The sequence below is a fragment of the Triturus cristatus genome, chromosome 4_1, assembly GCF_964204655.1.
Source record: "Triturus cristatus chromosome 4_1, aTriCri1.1, whole genome shotgun sequence".
In the NCBI taxonomy this organism is placed as follows: domain Eukaryota; kingdom Metazoa; phylum Chordata; class Amphibia; order Caudata; family Salamandridae; genus Triturus; species Triturus cristatus.
In genome coordinates this window covers 795,011,357-795,034,185 of record NC_140585.1, presented here as the reverse complement: position 1 = coordinate 795,034,185, position 22,829 = coordinate 795,011,357, and the positions used below count along the sequence as shown (strand labels likewise).

The window sequence follows — 22,829 nt, the reverse complement described above, 5'->3', positions numbered from 1 at the left end:
TTTTGTACTCCACAGCAAAAAATCAGACTGATCCCCCATCTGTACCTATTTGCGATCTATATCCCAGTGGCATTTTTCCAAGAGGACAGGAATCCGAGTATCCGGCAACACAAGACGGGTAAAGTGTTAATTTTGTGACAGAAAATATAGTAAATAACTTTCATGCAGGTAGGAAAATCAGATGAGGCAGGTTTGGGAAATGACATTTAATAACTTTTTTTATGGTCGAAGGTCAAGGAGTTTGTATAGTTTGTCAATTCACTCCTGCATTCAAGCACAATGTGATGTCTCCTTGTATCCCATCTTTTCCAAGAGTTGACTACCAGCACTTTTTCTATTTCGTAAAAATCTGTTCCTCCTCATGTGTTTACCAAATGTTTGAAAACCATACTCTTCCTCCACATTTTGTCACCTTGATGTGCACCTTCTAGATTGCTGATATACTACTGTCAGTCCTTAGGATATTCCTTGTCTGTGAATGTATTTCTCTTATTTATTTAGACTTTTTTCAAATCATTGATATAATCGAATAATAATGTTAAAGCATTTTACAAAATAGTGTATGAACCTGATACTTTGAGGTGCATAGTATAAAAGGGACGGAAAAAAGGACAAATAAGTTGCAGGTATTACACATTTTTGGCAATATTTTAGTTGCAGGCAAGATGTAACATGGGTATAACATATTTCTTGGTATAAATGGGTTAAAATTGGTAGCTGTTGGAAGGAAGTAAAGTGTAAAGCAGGGGTTTTATATCCAAGTAACTGGGTTTATCAATGTTGCGTGTGGAATTTGGTTACAGAACTTATACAGATTCATGTAGCGATAGCATGAATAAGATGTGGGTACTAGTTAAAAAAAAGTTTTTGGAAAACAGCAAAAAATTGGTCATCAGATACTTAATGTGATCAAATTCCTGATCTTTGGAGCGAACCCTGAGAAGGATTGGATTAGTGTGACGGTTTAGTTTAACCAAATTGTTTCAAGATAGAGATTTTGTGGCACGGTGGCAGCATTGTCAACCTAAGAGCTAATTTGTTTTTCAAATAAGGTGATGTTGAGTTCTATGGGTTAATTCTTTTTATTAAACGATGCAGGAAGCAAGCTTGCGTTAAACGGGCCACGCAGGGCCTACCATGGATAAGTGCATTGAGACTATAAAAGTCAACAAATAACTGGTGCAATCCCACCCTCCACCCCGAGAAAGGAGAGAAAAAGAAAGAAGAAAACATGGAGATAACCACCCTACCCTGGTCCATTCCTTCTGTGCGGCTCCACACCAAGTGGAATGTCGTTCCTGAAGCTAGGCCAGCCTAAGTGGAGGAATCCAGTGCAGTCAGGCGCAAGAGGCATAGATATCTCGGGCAGGACAGTTCCCGGAATTCTTGTGAGAGTAGAGCGAGGAACTGCTGCCAGAGATCGCTAAAGGAGGAGCCCTTCCCCGCTAAGGTAAGAGATGTTTTCCATGCCCAGTACATGCCACAATCGCTAGTGCCACCCTGTATGTGCGGGGATGCGAGGTGTCCTCCAATGAATCCGTATGTTCTGAATGGCTGTGCCCAGTGCTATGGCTATCTGTTTCCCTCGCCTACATTTCAAAGGGTAGGTAAGCGGATTTGGTACCCCAATAGGACATATGCGGGGAATCTAGGGAGTTCGGGGTCAAGGTGTTTGTCAACATCGTTAAGTATTCGCATCGGGAAAGACCTACATGTGATGCCGTGTGGCGTGCTCTGTAGCATGCACTCTCTCATTCCTCGGGACTAAGACTACGTTCAAGATCCCTCTCCCAACGCACACGACCCGCATGATAAGTTTGGGTATAACGGGACAAGAGCATCTTATACAGATCGTAGAGCAGCTTCTTGTCTGAAGTCTGTGGGATGAGCCACCGTTCATAGGGAGTGAGAAGCCTAGACGCCTATTAATAGCTGCGACAAGCCCCAGCCACGAAATCCGTTAGTGTTTCCACTGCGCAGCTTGGTGCAGATGTGCTTGTGGAGGTGGGAGTAGTTAGCCATCCTCATGGCCTGTAAGGTCGGAGCCAATTGGATACCCAAATAAGGGACTACGTCGTCCGACCACTGCATGGGAGGTCGGGCCTGAAGGTTTGCCCACTCCTGGGGTGACAGAGATTCAACGCGGTAGATTTCATCAGGTTAACCTTGACTGCTTTAAGGGCCTCCCATCCGGTAGAAAGAGCTGTGTCGGGGCTATCATTATATAATAGTTCTCTAGCGCTCGCTGTATCTGGGCAACTGTGTCCGGTCGGTTCAATAGGGTGTCGCGGAAGCGCCAGTGTCTGGTCGGACGCCGAATCTGTGGAAGAGCCAATGTGACCTCCACTCGGGCGTGATCGGACAGAGCCGCCGCCAATATGTCCGCTGAGAGCGTGACATCACAGAGAGCCTTTGAACGCAAAAAGTAGTCTAATCTGGCGTATGTTTTGTGTGCGTTAGAGTAATATGAGAATTCTTGTGGTCGAGGGTAGTGTTGTTTCCACAAATCTTTAAGTCCTAAGTCGTGTAGTCTGGTGAGCCCCGAAGGGGAAAGGACACCAACCTGACTTGTGCGCTGTACCGATCTATCTAAGTCATTGTCGAACACCAAGTTGAGATGTCTCCCCCCTATCCGTATGTGACACTCCTGAGTTGCCATAGCTTCAGTGAGAGCTTTCTGCAAGAATCGTTCTTGACCCTCGTTAGGGGCGTAGATAGACCTCACTGTTAAAGAGTGGCCTCCAATGGTAAATTGGTAGGTGAGAAGTCTGCCTTTTATCTCAACCCCTTTCTGCACTGCCTTCCCCTGACAGGCCCTGGAGACCAAGATAGCCACCCCTGCGGTCTTGGAAGCGTTGGAGGAAAATAATTCTGTCGGGAAGGCACGGGACCGGAGTCTGTGACCTTGGGGAGCAGGTGTGTCTCTTGGAGGAGGCAAATGTCTGCCCCTGTACTCTCTAGATAGGAAAGAAATGACCTGCGTTTGATGGGGTTATTGAGCCCTCTCACATTGAGAGTGAGAATCTTAACTGAAGATGGTGGCATCTAGTACCTCGAAAAGGGGGTAGCACTGCTCATTAGCATCAGGTGAGCGAGAAGCCTATAAGGGCCGACCCTCAACGCCAGTGCAAGAACATGGAAGCGATAGCACCCCATGGACCAGGGACCCCCAAAGGGAAAGGAACAGAAGAAGAGAGTAAGTAAAGAGAAGGATAGAACAAAAACACGCAAGAAATGGAACAGAAAAAACAAAGCACAGGGAGTGCCCAAAAAGGTCTTGAGTTCAATCATTAGTCCGTCTTCCCAGGTTGAACAGAGAAGGAGTCTATGGGGTTGTCGTGTGACTGATGGTAGTCCCAGCCCCCTCTCCCCCAACCCTCTGAGCATCAATAGAAGGATACACAATGGTAGCCAGGCTCAGTCATGTAGTTGATGTCTTGGCCAAGGCTTCTGGCAAAGGGTGGCCTGTTGCTCTTTCTTGACCACCAGTGGATCTGGTCGCTGGATAAGACGTCGCCGTCTCTGCTGCCTCTATTTCGGTAGACCATCGTTGGACTCTTTGTCCGACTGCTCCCCCTCATCTGCGTCTTCTGGGATGGTGATTCCCAACAGTTTTCTGACTTCAGACAAGGATCGAAGCTGGTACAGCTTGCCGCCATGTCGTAATACGAGGCGGAATGGATGCCCCCAGGAATAGGAGATATTGCGTTGGCGCAGGGCCTCTGTGATAGGCCGGAACGTTTTACGTTTCTGGAGTGTAATGGCAGCCAGATCCTGGTAAAGGACGGGCGACTGGTTGCGGAAGGTGATCGCTTGATGCGATCTAGCTTTGCGTACAATTTCTTCTTTGGTGTGGAAATCGTGAACGCAGACTAAGATGTCCGCCGGGGGTGCCGTTGCCGCCCTAGGGGGGCCCCAACCTGTGCACTCGGTCCAGCTTAAGGTCAGAGTCCAGTGGATTGGCCAGGATATGGTTGAAGAGTTCACGCACATATTTAAAAATGTCACCGGCTTCTTCATTCGTGCTCACCCCTCGGATTCTAATTTTGTGGCGGCGGGAGCGGTTTTCAAGGTCCTCCAAGTGGGATTGGACATCCACCTGCTGCTCGTGTATTCAGAGTATCTCCTGCTGCATGACTGCTAGTTCGGTGTCCTGGCCATCCTCTCTGTCCTCCAGGGATGCCACTCTCTCCCCTACATCTTCTACATCCTTGCGGATGTCCTTGATCTCTGCTGTGAGATCGCGTTTCACTGTCTGAAGGTCGTCCCGTAGGGCAGCGAACAAGGACTCAAAAAAGCCTGCGTCACTGGCGCTTCCGTAGAGGTGGCTATCTGTGTCGCTTCGTCTGACGTCTGCAGACCCCTGCTCTGTGCCCGGGCAAAGAGATCTTTGAGAGATTTTTCTCTTGTCGCTGATTTGTCCTTTCTGCTCCGGATGGATGTCATGCTAAGTTCCTCCTATGTTACCTGCACCAGCTGCCACGCACCAGACCACACGGCAAGCCACTACAGTGCGGTGTCTCCAGAAGCGTCTATCCCGCTTCGCGTTTCTGGGGCCACTCGTATGCGCTCCCGCTCAACCCCACTCCCTGTATGTGGTACTACAAGGTGTCAGTCGACAGTCCGATGAGCCCTTAGTAGCATTCCAAGGTGTCCTTGCAATCAAGGCCTAGACGCATCAGGGCTCGGCGCAACAAGTACCAGGGGGGAGGTGGGGCAGCAAGTCCAGCGGCCTGTCCCTGCGCACAGTCCTCCATGGCTTGATAACAAAGTTGCGCGTGGGGCGGAGCAAGGCCAAGCACTCGCAGGGGAGCAGCGGTAGCCATCGGGTGCAGGGCCCCGTCAATGACACAACGCCAACCTCTGGGGACCCGATGCTGGGAGATGGCCAGGCGACGCCGTCAATGCACGGCTGCTATTTGCCCCATGAAGACCATCGGCGGGGGCCCGCCTAGATATGTCCCAGAAAGCGGAGCTGGCAGGGTCTACCTGTGGCCCGGTCTTCAGGCAGGTTCGCCGCGAGGCCCAGTGCAGCCTAGGCGCTCCCGGGGAAGCTCCGGGGAGTAAGAGCTGCAGCAGGGAAAGGGAGCTGAAAGTGACTCACCGCAGCAGCTCCCCGGATTCGCTCTGCCAGGCCGAAGGCGGAGGTGCCTTCTGAAATGGCACTCCACACTCTGCTGACCCTGTGTGCTCCGGCTCCACACAGGAGGGCCGCCGCTCCATACAAAATGGCGTCCACTGCTCCGTCGCCAGTCACCGCCGTCGTTGCTTGCTGATCCAGAGCGGCGATGGAAGCCCCCGGATCCTGCTGGCGACCCCGTCAAGGCAGCAGCACTCCGTGATGTGGGCCCAAGACTTCAGCCTTCGCGGCCGCACTACTACCTCGCTGCCTGGGCCTGCCTTGGTACCAGAGGCGTGAAGCACAGCCACTGGAGCCTCGGGAGCCGCACCCGGTGAGTTGACAGATGTGCCGAGGTGCTAGGGTCTTCAGATCAGCCGCCTCTTGTGCAATTTGGAGCCAGGGCTGGTGCTATGAATCCGCAGGTGGAGGAGAGAGGGCAAAGCACGTCTTAGCTCTCCGCCGTCTTGGCCACTCCCCCCGGATGTTGAGTTGTAAAGAATTTAAAGTGCAGACATACTTAAATGTGCGGTGTGCTTGGAATGGAGACCATTTGAGTTTAATATGTGTTGGTGTGATGCATTCAAAATTCATTGTCAGTAATCTTACAGGAGCAACAAGGAGGCTGTCTGGATGTCAAGACTGTCTGTGATGATGGAGATCTCCTATTGTAGCCTTGAAATTCCCAGTGCTTGGATGACCCGTTTGAAATCTCATTCTTTGGGAATGAGATTCCTAATAGACTCAATGGGGCCTTTTCCCCCAAAGATTTTATGTGGGCATCTAGTCTTATTTGTTACCCGGTATGAATCTTAAAGAGTTATGTTATGTTATATGACCTCTAAGGAGAGGCTTTCTTTTTTAGTGTTTATGCAAGTTTTTTGCTGTATTGCGAAGCTTAATATCAGGATTTCGGTTTTGATTCAGTTCAAGGTTCTGTCTGGACATCCAGCTATGAATTCTGCAAAGGTAGTTTTTGATGTGTTCGGTTGAGGTGCTAATAATTCCTGTATACATTTGCGTAGCGGCCTGTAAGAATTCCCCAAGAGGTTCATGGTGAAGTTAAATGGGATGGAGGGCTAATGATCATTGAGAGGACCCCAAACAATGTTCTCAGAGTGGAGCAAGAATGATTTATTGCCTCCAGTTGGCATCGACAACAGATTTCTGATCCACTAAAGTATTTTTCCACCAATACCAAAAGGCAAGGAGAGGATGGTGTTGGTAGGTGTCAGTCAACAGTGGCTGACAGGTCAAGTTGGATTATCAGGTAGGTTTAATTCTGTTCTAGTATTTTGTCAGGAGTCCTCTATGATGATGAGTGTTATGTTACTTGATTTTTAAAGTGTAACTGTTAGCCACTGGGTGTACCCGGGTGCTGCCAAGGTAATATTTGAATGGAAGTACTAGATGGCTAATATTTGACAAAACAAAAAAAAAAGGTTTAGAACTTTCTTGAAAACTGTGAATTCCAATACTTGTTAAAGAGAGACAGGCAATGAATTCCAGTGAGTAGCAGCTTAGTAAGAATGCAGACCCCTAACCTGACACTGGTAATACGGGGATGGTCGCTTGGAAAATATAAGCAGAGTGTAAGGAATGTTTCGGAGAGTGAAAAGCAGCTCAATGTTAAGATAAGAATGGGCAGTCTTGAATAAAGCTTTGTGTTCAAACCAAAAGAATTTAAAATAAGGTGTGCTTCTAACTAGGAAGCGAGAGAGGATTAGTGAGATGAGCAGAAGTGAAAGTCTGAGCTGGAAGATTAAGAATCAGTTGGGTTGCAGCTTTTTGTATGACCTACAGGCAGTGTATCAAAAATTAGGGGATGCATAAGGAGAGGTCATTGCTGTAGACAAGCAATGAAGTAATCCAGATTTATACCACAGATTTGCTAGCATGTAGTGAATGGCAATCAAAATGTGTATTCAGCATTTTCAGTATGGCTAAGCAGACAGCTGCAAACTGGCTAATTTTTTCTGTCATGGGCAGGTCTTGGTCCAACCTGAAACCTAAGTTTGTAACCAGTTTTAGCAACCATGACCACCACATCTTGTAACCTTGAGTTTTAAACAATTAGACGACATCTAAGAGGCAATATCCTCCATGCAAAATTGGTCATTGGATTGTGTCTCCGGGGAGTTATTGGAAATTGAGATCGTAATTTGCGAGTTGTCAGCATATGAGAGGAGGATGAATTCCTGGGCATTTGACAATATCCGCCAATGGGGGTCATGTATGCGTTAAATAACTTGAGATCCAGAGTGCAGCAGTTTGACTTTCCATTAAACAAGGGCCTAATTGGTAGCTGTATAAAGACATTGTTCTCCTGAGAGAATTGGTTACGCTGGTTTTCTACATAATTTTGCAGTGTTTTTCCAACATAAGGCAGGCCAATCATGGAGCGATAATTTAATTGCTGTCAGGGTCAGACATGGATTTTTTTTGTCGTCAAATATATATTAGTCACTTCCTAGGGAAGATGAGAGCAATGCTTTAGTCAAGGCAGGTGCTTATGTTTTCCATAGATGGATAAGGAGGAGCTTAGATATAGGTAGGTAGGGAGGGAGTGATGGGGGTCTGGCCCAGTTGACGAAGGCTTGATTTCATCCGTGTCTTTTTTTGAGATAGTGGTAAATAATGTTCAGCTGCCAATCAATATATATATATTTAGGTTTATATCAGGTTGTTGGAGTATCTGAGCTGTTGGCAATAGCTACGTATGTAGTGTATCTTGTCGAAGAATTTGGCCAGCTCCTTACAGCAAGTGTCATGGAGTTTGATGATTATTGTGGATGCCTCTATAGTTTTAAGCTTCTACTACACTGCATAATTTATCAGTTGAGTTTTTGGGTGCTTTTTCATCTCTGGAAAGTATCTTTTTTATTTATGGTTTAAGTTTTGGACCTTTTTGCTTTGTTTAAGATCTTAGCTAAGATGGCTTCTTCTATGAGCATTGTAGGGATTGCAAGTTTTGCCTTTCTGTGTGAAGGCAAAGTGAGAACACTTTTGGTTTTGATTCTCTTTCTGGTTTTAGGTATGGAAGTATCCAAGATAAATGAGATAGGGGAGTTAAAACCTTCCTCTTGGGAAAGATAATTTTTTCAAATTAGGTTTGAGGAATTCATAAGCATTGATGGAGTTCAGAGTGTCTGGAGACGAAAAAAATTGTTTTGGTTACCCATTTGTATATAGGACCGTGTTTTCCCATTTGGTCCTCAATATATGAAACCAGCTGCCTATACCTATTCATGGTTGCGCCTCCCACTTTTGAAACAGTTTTTCCTCACTGAGTAAACTCTTCTTCTAATATTTTAACCCCCTAGTTAGCCCCTGTCTCTCGGCAGTATCTACAGGCAATTCGATCTTCCAAGTGCTGTGCATTAATCTTTAGTCATCCACTGCTTCCTTTGCTCTTGTTGTTCCATAAAGCTTCACATTGATATCACAAATCTTTATTTCTACAAAGTCCTTAAAGCTGATTACTTTCATTTTGTATATTTGAGTGTTGTGTATGTGCTGTTCATCCGTGCCCGCCTCCTGACGTGAATTTAGCACTTTCGGGTGCAAGAATTTTAGGCAGGAAAATAACTGCATGTGTGAAGAATATTACCATCATCTGCATTCTACCTGAAATATAATAATGATGTACTTGGTTCTTTTGTACCCTGTGTCCTTCTCCTTTCCTCACTGTGAATCAGAATTGTGAGTTTAGTTACTCATCTCCCATTTCTAGTACTTAAATAAGATTGTAATGTGTTTTTTGGAAACATTCTGTTTTATGTAACTGTGCCTGTGTTTTATTTGGGGTGGGGGTTTACTATCAGACGCTCTGCAGCATGGAGGGCAATAAATGACGAAAAGAAAGCATTGGATCAAGCCAGTGAAGAGACCTGGGCGGACTTCAGACAAGCTGCTGAGGCACACAGACAAGTGCGGAAATATGTCATGAGCTGGATCAAGCCTGGAATGACCATGATAGACATATGGTAAGGTGTTCATGAACTGAATTCCATTAATTGGCGATCAACATATCTTACTTTTTGGGTGTTTGTTACTGGCTTTATTATATGTACCACCCTATGGGGGCCTTCTCATCTAGACAAAGTTCTATCCACTATTCATCTTAAAAGTAAGCTACATTATCAAAACTCCTTTGCTGCCCACGAGGGTTTCCCAGATTTTTGCTGGAAAGTTCCTTCTTCCTCTTGGAAAACATGTGGAATTATTCTAAACAAAGGCAGTCATTAGTTTACCTCTACAAAGCATCCTAAACCGAAAGGTGGGGCTTATAAATAGATCATTGCACATTTTTCTTTCTTTTTATTTTAAGCCTGAAATCAAACCATGCATCAATATTATCATGTACTGTTTTCTACCAATATTTTGTATGTAGTGAGTTTCTCATTGCGGCACATCTATTTCACAAAATATATTTTATATATTCTGCTTATGTTTGTTTATGGTTGCTGCTAAACCTAACAAGCTTTGCCTTAAATAACAAGTGTAGTTAGTTAAGCTGGCAGATTTACATGAACAGCAGGGCCTGTAATATATATTGGATGCACCGCCCCTTTAAATGGTGTACATGGTGCAGACGTGGTCGGTGTGCCTTATTGTAGTTAACGAGCACTCCCAGGACAGCTGCAATCTCAAGCCTCCACTCGGAGCAGTGCATTAGTGAAAGGGGGCCTTCACTTTGCAAGTGGCAATGTGGGCCCGCCTTTCAAAGCGGGACAGAAATCCCTCCTGCAGGCGGGTGCAGTGAGTGACTGCCTGAAAGTGTCCATAGGGCCCTCTTTCCTACTTGCTAAACGAAGCTCAATGGGAGAAGGGCACAGAACTGCAGTTAGTGCACCTCCTCTTTGTGGTGCAAGTTCAGTGCACCCAGTCTATGTGACGCGATCAGTGCAACAGCTACTTCACACCTGCATTGGTTTATACAGCAGAGGTGCAGAGGAAAAGCTTTCCTCGTTTGCATGGGGTCATGTCCCTTGAGAATACACTGGTGCTATCTGTATCACAGAAGGGGCTGCAAAGGCTTCTACAGACCCTTTTGTAATACCAAAGTGCCCTGGGAGCGCCGAAAGCAGGTGCACACATGACTGTTGCACCTCTGGGGCACTCCGTGTAATAGCGCCCCAAATAAGCAAATCTGTTTGTGTCGGTTAACAATGTTTTTATTATTGTTTAAAGGATGATTTACTTTTGAAACAATGCATTAATAGTTGTCCTTTTCCCTTGTGGTGTTACTAAATTTGAAATTTTCCTTGCGGCCAAAGTCCCATGTTCTCAAAACAAAGCATTGTTTTAGATTTTAGATTGAGCCTGACCGACTATATAAATTATTCTCTTCCATAGTCAAGGCAGAAAGATGTTCTGCCTTGCAAAATCACAGATCTAGAGTGTGCTTATTTAAAGCCCTGTATACATGCCTATCTCTATTATTCAAGCACAGGAGCAGGTGTTCAAATGTGTGGTTTTTGTGAACTTTTCTCTAGCGCAACAGGTACTTGTGGCCCCTTACTTCTTCCGTAACATACATTTAGTGCTTATGTTTGTTCTGAGTATATTCGTTTCCATTTACACTCCATAGTCTCCTTTTCCTATGGCATATACGTAATTGTATGAAGGCACAGCATGCTGCTTCAAAACCAGAGCAAAGGCAGAAAAGAGATGTTAAATGTATTGTTATGCATGGCTTCCATAGGAAGCCACCATCGTTTACACCCGAGTCTAAATCTGGCAACGCACTGCTATGACATAGCAGTTACTAACCAAACTCGTTACCCACTGTTGCTACATCATGAACGCCTTCTAGGTTGGGCTGACAGGGCTCTCTGAGAGCAGACCAGCACAGCACTGCTTCCTGCTTTGATGGATTTATTGAACTGTTAGTGCCACATTTATTGGAGACTGATGGGGAAGCCTTACAGAGAGGGGCCTTACCTTGGATTATTAGAAAAGCTGCTATGTGAACGCTTAAGCTCGATGAAACTTTAGATTTACATGGCTGATGCCGACCGCAACCAATGATTGGATATCACCAACAGGCTTCTTCCATTGATTATATTAATATTACCAGATCAGGCTGGATTCATCCTGCAATACTTTTGAAGTCTATACCACATTTATCTTGATATTAACACTAGAAGCAGAACATTCATTTTATTTGGTTGAGTGGTCTTTTCTGAAGCTGGTGCTAAAGAGAATCTGTGGAAAGAACATTTTCCTCTCATTGGTGAAATTATGTGCTAACATCATTGTATAGATGCAGCGTAACTCCAGATTCTTTAGGTTCTTTATGCTCAGTCTAGCGGTAAGATATGGATGCCCTTTGTGTCTCCATTTGCCTGAACTAGACATAAAGGATCTGTGTGTGTGTGTGTGTGTGTGTATATATATATATATGTGTGTGTGTATATATATATATATATATATATATATATATATATATATATATATATATATATATATATATATGATTCACTTTTATTTTATTCTGTTGGATGATATTCTCTGTATATACTGTTCCTTAATAGGTACAGAGTCCACAGTCCCCCAGGGTTTGACAGAGGTTAAAGTTAGATATAATCTTACTCTCTGAAGTGGTAGCTTTGTCGAGCAGTAAGGCAGTATCAGAGGACAGTGTAAAGCATTTCTTGTACACACTCAGTCAGAAAATGGTCTCACACACTCAATAACTGAACTCTAGGCTAATGGTTTATATATAAAAAATATATGCTTGTTTTATTTTAGAACCAACACTTGGTTTTAAAATATACTTTCTCAGCAGGAGATGTTTCATTTAAATACTTTTGCAATATGCAATAGACTTTTGTAAACAGTTACAAGTGGTTGCAGTAGGCAACTCTATTTTTAAACACAACAATGCATTGAGCTCAATGGTAAATTCAAGTTATTTGCAACAGATTACTTTTTAGATTACTTTTGGAATTCCAGGACTGGATCCTAGATTCAGTCCTGGGTCAGAATCAAGCGATGAAAGTAGACTTAATTACTGTAATGATTTTTAAACAATATTTAGCTATTTTAAAAGTTGACAGAAAATATTTCAAAGAAAACAGGCAATGATTCACTATGGAAGAAAATTCAGGTTACAGGTACAGTATGTTCTCGTTACTTTTGTAATCCAGTACTGGGTGCCTAGACTCAGTACTGGGACCTTTATCCAAAACAGGTAAGTAATTATGTGTTCGAGGCATATGAGCTGCAGATTGTACACTTAGCATAGATCGCCATCTGGTGTTGGGCCTGGATGTTTGCAGTTTGTTTTTGTTCTTTGGACAGTCTTTGGAAGTCACGAGTTCGGTGACTCCTCCTTCGGTCCGTACTGCGCATGGGCTTCGGCTCCATCCTCAGATTGTTTTTTTCCGCCATCGGGCTCGGATGTGATACTTCGTGCTCCGGCTTCGAACTTCTACGGTTCCAGCCTCGACGGAAAATCCTCGTTCTTCGAGTTTCTTCATCATATCTTCATCTCTCGAAGCGGCACTTTTCTCCATTCCGTACATCGGCACCGGCTTTCGGGCCCTCCTCGACTCCGGTCCCGGCCGATGGAAAGGACTCTGTTCAAAAAGTGCCCAAAATGTGGGTCTAAATTTCCCCACACCGACCTCCATCAGGTGTGTAACCTTTGCCTCTTTCCAGAACACGAGGCCAGAGACTGCCCCACCTGTAAGTCTTTTCGATCAAAAAAGACCATCCGGGATCGAAGAGCTCGACGCACCATGGCGCACTCATCGACCGCAGCTCCACCGGACATCTTCGGAGACGACGCCGAAGCTTCGGGGCAACTACACACCGAGCAGGAGGACGACGTCGTCCGCGCTTCCAAGGCCGACGACTCCGACGTGGAGGACATCACACCGGCGCAGCGGGTCGTGAGTACTGTTCCCCCTCCCACCCCCGCGCCCAAAACCAAAGACTCAGGTTACACCCTCGCCTGCAGGCCTGGGTAAAACCAAGCACACAGCTTCTATCACCCCACCTTCGGGCCCGGTGTCGAAGCCTCAAAAGTCTCACGGCAGCTCGGGCTCGAGCCAGCCGACGCCTGGTGCCGAAAAACACCATCCGGCACCGAAGAAAGTGATACCCAGCTCGACTCCGAAGCCACCGGTGCCGAAGCCTGGACTCTCGGTGCCGACTAAACACAAACACAAATCTGTCGGCACCGACGCTCCGGCGCCGAAAACTCCTTCGACGCCGAAGAAACCGGAGGCTCCAAAAAAGCATGGCGCACAGTAACCATCGAAGCCCTCGGCTCCGAAACCATCGGCGCCAGCGGACGATTCGGCGCCACTGGATCTGTTTACACCAGACCCTTTGCAAAAGACTCTATTTAAAGATCCAAAGACTGGGCTATTGACTTTAATTATCAAAAAAAGACGCCTTGACACTCCGGCTCCTCCTCCACCCAAGCGGAAGGACTCTGCTACTTCTCCTCTCAGAGTGCCTTCCCCACTACCTCCTCCTCCACCTCCTCCACCCCCTCCCAGGTCTCCGCCACCCTTACCTCATCACTCCCCAACCCCGTCCCCAGATCCGGATTACGGGGATCCAGATTATGACCCGGCGGACGCCCCAATGGACCCCACTCCACTGGGGACCCCAGACCCATGGGAAGACTACCACAACCCTGACATACCTGATATGCCTCAGGACGACCTATACCCATCCAGGCCGTCTCCTCCAGAGGACTCCTTAGGGTTTCACCACTTAGTGCAGAGAGCAGCACACTACCATGGGGTGGACATGCATAGCGAACCAGTGGAAGACGACTTCCTTCTGGACACATTTGACATTCAGGACAAGTCCACGTCTATTTTGCCCATGCTTAAAGGTGTCACCAAGCATGCTGCAGAGGTGTTCAAAGACCCTGTCAGGGCCAGGGTACTGAACCCTAGAATAGAAAAAAAGTACAAGGCGGCACCCACAGACCCTGCATACATTAAGGGCCCTGCTCCCTTAGATTCCCTAGTTGTGTCCACAGCTAGAAAGCGGGCTAACTCCCAGTCCTCAGGAGAAGCCCCACCGCCAGACAAGGAATCGAAACTTCTAGATGCGTCTGGCAAACGCACCGCCTCCCAAGCTGCAAACATGTGGCGCATTGCAAATACACAAGCGCTACTTGCGCGCTATGACAGAGCACACTACGACGAACTTGCGGCTCTTATACAGCACCTCCCTGAAAAACACAAGCGCAAGGCTCATTACAAACACCTCCATTAAGTGTGCCCTCGATGCAGCCGATACTGCTTCTAGAGCCATAAATACCAGTGTCCTGCTTCGTCGTCATGCCTGGCTCAGGATCTCAGGGTTCAAGCCTGAAGTCCAGGCGTCCATACTAAATCACCCTTTTGACCAACAAACTCTCTTTGAGCCAAAGGTGGACGAAGCGTTGGAAAAGATGAAAAAGGACACAGACACAGCAAAATCTATGGGGGCACTCCAATCACAGGCCCCTAAACGCTCCTTTCGACGCTCATCCTTTCGTGGCACAGGCAGAGGCTTCTCCACCGATAGCGCCTCTACCTCCTACAAGTCCCCACCTCAAAATAACTTTTCAAAGGGCAACCAAAGGGGTGGTTACAGAGGCAACAACAATAAGGGCAGGGGCAAAACTAACACCACCCGTTCCGCAACCCCGCCCGCACAATCACTTCCCTTCCCTCCCCCCAGACCATCCCACTCCGGTCGGGGGCAGACTACAACAATTTATCCACGCATGGGAATCCATAACATCGGACAAATGGGTGAACCAAATTATTCGGTCAGGGTACTGTCTAAAGCTAACATCTACCCCACCCGATATCCCACCAAGACACCGTCCAATGTCTCAAGAACATTCCACACTGCTCAAACAGGAGGTGCTCTCCCTCCTCCAAAAACACGCTATAGAGCAGGTCCCCATCAATCAGCAAAATCTAGGGGTCTACTCCCTCTATTTCCTTATACCAAAGAAAGACGGGACCCTGAGGCCCATTCTGGACCTCCGGCCTCTAAATGCGTACATACATTCAGACCATTTCCACATGGTCACCCTACAACAAGTCCTCCCGCTCCTCTGTCAGGGAGACTTTCTCACTACCTTGGATCTGAAGGACGCATACTTTCACATTCCAATTCACCCTTCTCACAGGAAGTACCTCAGCTTCGTGGTGGACGGTCAGCATTACCAATTCACGGTTCTCCCCTTCGGGGTCACCACCGCACCACGGGTGTTTACCAAATGCCTAGCAGTGGTAGCAGCACACCTCAGGCGTCAACAAATTCACGTCTTCCCTTATCTAGACGACTGGCTAATAAAAGCCGCGTCCTACAATCAATGTGTGCAACATACCAACAGCACCATTCAACTACTCCACCGGCTAGGCTTCACGGTGAACTACCAAAAGTCCCACCTCTTACCATCTCACACAAAGCAATATCTCGGGGCAACTATAGACACCTCCAAAGGTATTGCCTATCCAAATTCAGCCAGAATCGCAAGCATACAAGCCTTGCGCAAAACATTCCTTCCTCAACACTCTCTTCCAGCAAGAGTGTTTATGAAGCTCATAGGAATGATGGCGTCCTGCATTTTCATAGTGCCCCATGCAAGACTCCACATGCGTCCACTTCAGGAGTGCCTAGCACAACAGTGGAACCAGGCCCAGGGTCAGCTGACGGATCTGGTGTTGGTGGACGGCCGCACCCATCACTCTCTGCAGTGGTGGAACACCACAAACCTTTCCAAAGGGCGGCCGTTCCAGGACCCGGTTCCTCAGGTGATTCGAACAGCGGACGCATCGCTCTCCGGCAGGGGAGCGCACCTCTTACACCTCACAATGCAAGGTCTATGGACGCCACAGCAAAAATCGCTCCACATCAACCATCTGGAGCTCTTGGCGATCTTTCTAGCCCTAAAATCCTTTCAAAAACAGATTTCGGGCAAAGCAGTCCTCATTCGCACAGACAACATGACTGCAACGTATTATATCCAAAAACAGGGGGGGGGGGACACACTCTCCCCAGCTCTCCCGCTTAGCCCAGAGCATATGGAGATGGGCAATTCCCCAAAACATCTTTCTCCTGGCACAGCACGTTCCAGGCGTACAAAACACCGTGGCAGATCTGCTCAGCAGACAAACGCAACAACTACACGAATGGGAACTGCATCCACAAGTTCTTCACCCATTCTTCCAACAGTGGGGGCATCCTCAGATAGACCTCTTCGCCACCCACGAAAACAAAAAATGCCCAAGCTTCGCCGCCAGATACCCACACCCATTGTCCAAGGGCAATGCGATATGGATGAACTGGTCAGGCAGATTTGCATACGCCTTTCCACCTCTCCCGCTAATTCCATTAGTGGTAAGGAAGCTACAGCAGCACTCCCTCACACTCATTCTGGTAGCCCCAACATGGGACAGGCAGCCGTGGTACACCACACTACTACAGCTATCGGTGGTACCACATCAAAAACTGCACCTGTCCCCATGCCTCCTAACCCAGAACCATGGAGAAATCGGGCACCCGGACCCAGCTCAGCTCAACCTTGCGATCTGGCTCCTGAAATCTTAGAATTTGGATACCTTAACCTTCCCCCTGATTGCATGAACATCATCATGGAAGCTAGACGTCCTACCACTAGAGCATGCTATGCCGCAAAGTGGAAAAGATTTGTAATTTACTGCCGTAACAATACAATCAACCCTTTAGATGCATCCATACAGCACATCATATGCTATCTGCTCCATCTTCACAGGTGTAACCTGGCATATTCATCCATACGCCTACACCTAGCAGCGATTGCTGCTTATCTACAAAACAGACAGCATTTATCACTGTTCAGAGTGCCCGCTATTAAAGCCTTTATGGAAGGCCTTAAACGAGTAATTCCTCCCAGGGCACCACCTTCCCCTGTGTGGAATCTAAATGTAGTTCTTACACGGCTAATGGGTCCACCCTTCGAACCAATGCATAAATGTGAGCTACAGTTCCTCACCTGGAAAACAGCTTTCCTCGTAGCTATCACTTCCCTTAGAAGGGTTGATGATATACAAGCGTTCACTATACAGGAACCCTTCCTACAAATACATCACAGCAAGGTCATACTTCGTACAAATCCGAAGTTTCTGCCCAAGGTCATTTCCCCCTTCCATCTCAATCAATCAGTGGAATTACCTGTCTTTTTCTCGCAACCTCAATCTGTTGCAGAAAGGGCCTTACACACACTTGATGTTAAGAGGGCTTTGCTGTACTACATACAAAGAACGCAACCTTTCAGGAAGACTAAACAATTGTTCGTCTCCTTCTCTCCACCACATAAAGGCAACCCCATCTCTAAATCAGGGATAGCTAGGTGGATTGTAAAGTGCATACAAATTTGCTATCAAAAGGCAAAAAGAACATTATCTGTTCCACCTAAAGCCCACTCTACTAGAAAGTTAGGGGCTTCTATGGCTTTTCTAGGGAACATACCCTTAGATGACATCTGCAAAGCAGCCACATGGTCAACACCGCACACCTTCACAAAACATTACTGTGTAGATGTGCATTCCAAGCAGCAAGCTAGTGTGGGCCAGGCTGTACTAAAGACACTTTTTCAAACCACTGCAACGGATACCGGTGGTCGCCGCTAAGGTTGGGTACTGCTATATAATCTATGTTAAGTGTACAATCTGCAGCTCATATGCCTCGAACGGAATATGCTACTTACCAGTATGCATCTGTTCTTGGCATGTAGAGCTGCAGAGTTGTACACGCCAACCCGCCTCCCCGGCTACCTGTATCCGTTCCAGTCCATCTTATTTAGATACAACACACATGGGTTTCTCACTGTTATTGCTACGCTCCATCATTTCCCTGTTGGCGAAAAACAATCTGAGGATGGAGCCGAAGCCCATGCGCAGTACGGACCGACGGAGGAGTCACCGAACTCGTGACTTCCAAAGACTGTCCAAAGAACAAAAACAAACTGCAAACATCCGGGCCCAACACCAGATGGCGATCTATGCTAAGTGTACAACTCTGCAGCTCTACATGCCAAGAACAGATGCATACTGGTAAGTAGCATATTCCTTTCAGATATGATACGATTTTTGAAGAATATTTAAAGAGGACAGAAATCGACACTTAGAAGAAATTTCACAGCAAAACAGTCAATGGTTTCCTATGGAAGAAAATTGAGTTAAGGGTAAGTACAGTTGTAAGTATTTTTCAGAGTCAGTGCTGGGCACCAAGATCCAGCACTGGGAGCTCACCTAAGAGCAGGCGAGTAATTTCGTTTTCGTTACTCGGCTGATTTTTGGTGAATATTTTAAGATTTGAAAAGTCCACACTTCGAAGAAATTCCAGGAAAAAGCCAGTCAATGTTACCCTATGAGGAAAATTGAGTTTGCGGTTTAAGGGTGAGTACTCGACTGGCAGAGTTGAGGTTCTGGGCATAGACTTAGGGGTCCCCCAGGGTCAGGTAGGTACAGTTGGTTCACCCTCAGCGGCTCTAAGGCGGCGGGGTGCAGAGAGAGTTAGGCCCAATGTTTCCTATGAGGGATAGGGGGGACCTTGGTTGGTGGCTGCTGACTGGCAAGCCACGCGGCTGTGGGAGCTGGGCTCCTGGTCACTTACTCCGGGCAAGTGGGGAAGTAGGTAGGTGTAGAGTTTTCACTGCCAGGGCCACTCGGGCGGCTGGGTGCAGAGTGCTTTTGAGCCTTCGGGCGCTCAATTGATTTCAGTGGGAAATCTCCGGTTTCGAAAAAGACTGCAAGCTCGGGGACGAGGACTCTTCAGGTGCCACCACCACTTCGAGAGGTAGGTTGGGTAGTTGGCGGATAGGTAGGTACCCCGGGACTGGGCACAGGGGGCCGTGGGGCGCCGCGTGCAGGAGTGCCTTTTGGTGTCGGGAAATCTTACCCTCTGTTGCTCGCGGCTGGGGGGGGCACCTTGTTCTGAGGCTGCAGGCTCCTTCAGGAGTGTCGAGGGAGGTCCTTGGGTGCCGGACTCGAGGTCACAGTCGCCGTGGGGTTGTCCTCAGGGTCTTTGTTCACTCCGGCACTGGCTAGGCTTGGCTGGTGCAGAGTATGCTGGGTTCGCGGTTCTGGGCTGCTGCCAGGGATTAGAGATAGGTTTTGAGTAGAGCCTCTACTCATGGGAGTCCCAGGGGTTTAGAGCCAAAAGGTAGCCAGGTCCTCCGGGGTTTGTGAGGTTGCTGGCCACCAGAGATGCCGGGTTGGAGCAGGAGCAGGTTCGAGGGTCGACAGGCCGGTAGGGCTGGGGCCAAAGCAGTTGGTGTCTTCCTCTTTTCAGCAGCTGCAGGGCAGGTCTTCTTTCTTCTTGCTCTTCGTAGTTTCGAATCTGGAATCTGGGGAAGGAAGGTTCAGGGTGCCCCTAATAGATTTAGGGGCGTTACAGGTAGGTGAAGGGCAGGGACCAATGGGTCCCTGTCCTGGGGTGGGTACACCCCCTATCCTGCCTCTCTCCTGTGGGAGGGGGGCAGTAGCCTAGACCTGATAGGGTAGGGCTCCCCATCTTCAAGATGGCGAGAGCCCGGAGATGTGCTTCACCTCGCCTCCCCCACCTGAGGGGTGGGGTTGGCAGGCTGGCACATCCCCTGTCCTTATTTGAGGTTTCTGGCCAAAGCTTTCCGCCAGAGTGGGGGGTTGCAGGGGCCTGGGGAAGCTCACAGAGGCGGCATGCCTTTGAAGCTTCCCCCTGCCCATCCTGGGGGAGGAGATTTAGCACCTCACCCAGGATGTGCATTGTTGCAGGCCCAGGAGAGCAGGGGCTCTCCTACCCAGGGGTCCAGCATTATGTCTGCTGGGTGGCAGCCTAGGCAGCCTCAGAGCAGACGTGGATTGTAGGTTAGGTTTAAGGGGGCACCTCTGAATGAATGAATGAATGGAAACTTGTAATCGCGCTACTTAGCCCGAAGGCATCAAGGCGCCTAAACAAAACAGTTCGAAAAAGAGGCAGATCGTATCTAAGCGTAGGCCTTGGCAAAAAGCCAGGTCTTAAGGGCCTTCCTAAAAGCCAGAGCCGATGGAAGAGATCTTATCTCCAAAGGCAGGGAATTCCACTGCCTGGGAGCAAGAGTTGAAAAAGCTCTACCTCCCCACCTAGCCTTACGTATCCTGGGCACTGAAAGCAGAAGTTTATTTGACGACCGGAGAGTTCTGGGGGGAATGTAGGGGACCAGCAAATCCTTCATACCCCCAGACCGATTGGTTGCCAAGGCTCTATAAATCAAAGTCAGGGACTTAAAGGATATCCTGGACTCAATAGGGAGCCAATGCAAGGTCCTTCTTGCCTGATGAGTCTTGGCCCGTTTAGGCAGGTCCAGGACCAGTCTAGCGGCAGCGTTCTGCACCATCTGTAGACGGGTCACCAAGCCCTTATTGATGCCCAAATAAAGAGCATTGCAATAATCAAGTCTGGACCCAATCAATGCCAGGACAATTTGTTTCCTGGCCTGGAAAGACAGATAGTGCCTGATCCTCCGTAAGATGTTTATCAGTCCCCAGCAGGTGGAGATGGTCCTGCTTACCTGTTGATCCATCCTCAAAAGGGGATCGATCAAAACGCCCAGATTTTTGGCCAGGGTCGACGGTGTAGGGCACACCCCCATAGAGGGCGGCCACCAGTCAGCTGACCAGAAATCCTCCTTTCCCCCGAACACCAGAAACTCTGTCTTATCCCCATTGAATTTCAATGAATTACCCACCATCCATTGAGCGACTGCCTTCAAACAGTTTTTAAAATTGGAGGCAGCCTGGATAGTGGGTTGGGTAAAGGACAGCAGAATCTGTGTGTCGTCAGCATAGGAGATAACCTCCATCCCAAAAGATCTAATAAGCCTGGCTAGTGGGGTAACATAGATGTTAAAGAGGGTCGGACTTAAAGCCGACCCCTGAGGGACCCCACAAAGCACAGGAAGGGATGGAGACAGAAAATCCCCCAGCTTTACCCTCTGTTCCCTCTGATTAAGAAAGGATGTCAGCAAACTAAGTGCTGTGCCCTTGACCCCGATCTCCCTCAGCCTTGATGTTAATACTGAGGGAGACAGGGTATCAAAAGCAGCCGAGAGATCCAAGAGGATGAGGAGAGTAGTCAGTCCCTTATCAACCCTAGTGCGAATGGTGTCGAGCACGATAGTAAGGGCAGACTCGGTACTGTGTTCTCTCCTGAAGCCGTGCTGCGAGTGGTCCAGCTTATCATGGGCTTCCAGAAAATCAACAAGATGCTTATTTAGATGGATTTCCAGCATCTTGGCAGGAGCTGGAAGCAACGAGATAGGGCGGAAGTTCTTAAGCACACCCGGGTCAAGAGAGGGTTTTTTTAAAAGAGGCTTGACCACCGCTTTCTTCCACTGAAGGGGGAAGGTCCCTTCCTTAATTGCCCCATTCATCACACCCAGTAATGGTGGAAGAAGACAGTCTTTACACTGTTTGAGGAGTTTAAGGGGGCAGGGGTCTAATGGGGAACCCGACCTAACCTTGGTCAAGAGGCCTTCAAGATCCAGTAGGGAGAGAGTGGGAAAACTAGACAAACTTCCAGAGGGCACCTCCTCAGATAAAGATGGCGGAACACAGTCTAAGGGGATAGATAGAGTCACCCTTTGTAGCTCCAGAGCTGAATAAATATCCACAATCTTGGTGTTGAAGAATTGTGCAATATCATTGCACAGCTGTTGCGAGCTCACCACCGGGTCTGGCATCTTTAGTGAGGTAAGCGTGTCCACGATTTTAAAAAGATCTTTAGGTGAGGAAAGTGAGGCAGTAAGAGAGGTAAAATATTCTTGTTTGGTTTTTATTACCTCCTTCTTATATAGCCTCAACATAGTTTTATGTCTGTCCCTCTCACACACATACCCACTGGACCGCCAACGACGCTCCTGTCGCCGTAATCCCTGCCTAAGTAATCTGAGTGGTTCCGAGAACCAAGGGGCGGATGGAGTTCTTCTGGCCGAATAGCACAAGATGGCCGGTGCAAGTTCGTCCAGGGCTAAAGTAACCCCATTCTCCAGCCTTTCCACCGCCGATGTTACCTCCTCCCCCGGGGCGATCAAAAGCCCTGCAAGCTTGGGAGCGAGTAGATTATTGGATAACTTTTTTAAGTTACGTCTTCGTTCAAACTTGGAAGGCATATTACCCCTATTACTGGACAGAGAGGTTGTAAGGACCAGAGGAATTGCATAATGGTCTGACCATGAAAGGGGGATAGGCAATTCAGTGACCAACCGCATGTCGTTGGAGAAAACCCCATCCAGCGTATGGCCAGCCAAATGTGTGGGGCCTCTGACTAGCTGTGTCAAACCGCACCCCGAGAAAGTATCCAAAAGAGACTGGGTTTCGGGCAAATCCACCTTCTCTAGATGAAAATTTACATCCCCCAGAACGGTGAGATGGTCACAACCGAAGTGTGGTTCTAGGACCTCCAGCATTTGACTACAGAAGTCTACTTTGCTCCCTGGGGGTCTGTAGATCAGGAGGCCCTTAAACGGCACTCCATAATCCCCATTAATAGAAAATTGGAGAGCCTGAAAGGACTCCTGATGATCATCTAAGATGCCCTCTGGGGTGCTTGGTACATTAAATCCCACACTGGCATCAGTGTGGGTTTAATGTGCTGAGAAGTTTGATACCAAACTTCTCAGTCTTTAGTGTTGCCATTATGGTGCTGTGGAGCTCGTGTTTGAAGAGCTCTCAGCACC

At 47.7% G+C, this 22,829-nt stretch overlaps 1 protein-coding gene across 1 annotated transcript in view; it reads left to right on the top strand.

Annotated features, from left to right (window-relative positions):
* The window catches only part of METAP2 (methionyl aminopeptidase 2), a 163,311-nt gene that overhangs the window by 46,180 nt on the left and 94,302 nt on the right, over nucleotides 1-22,829 (top strand). Inside the window, exons 4-5 of the mRNA XM_085653380.1 lie at nucleotides 16-118; nucleotides 8,944-9,105. Of these exons, the coding sequence (XP_085509506.1) occupies nucleotides 16-118; nucleotides 8,944-9,105 (265 nt within the window). The remainder of the gene's footprint in view (nucleotides 1-15; nucleotides 119-8,943; nucleotides 9,106-22,829) is intronic.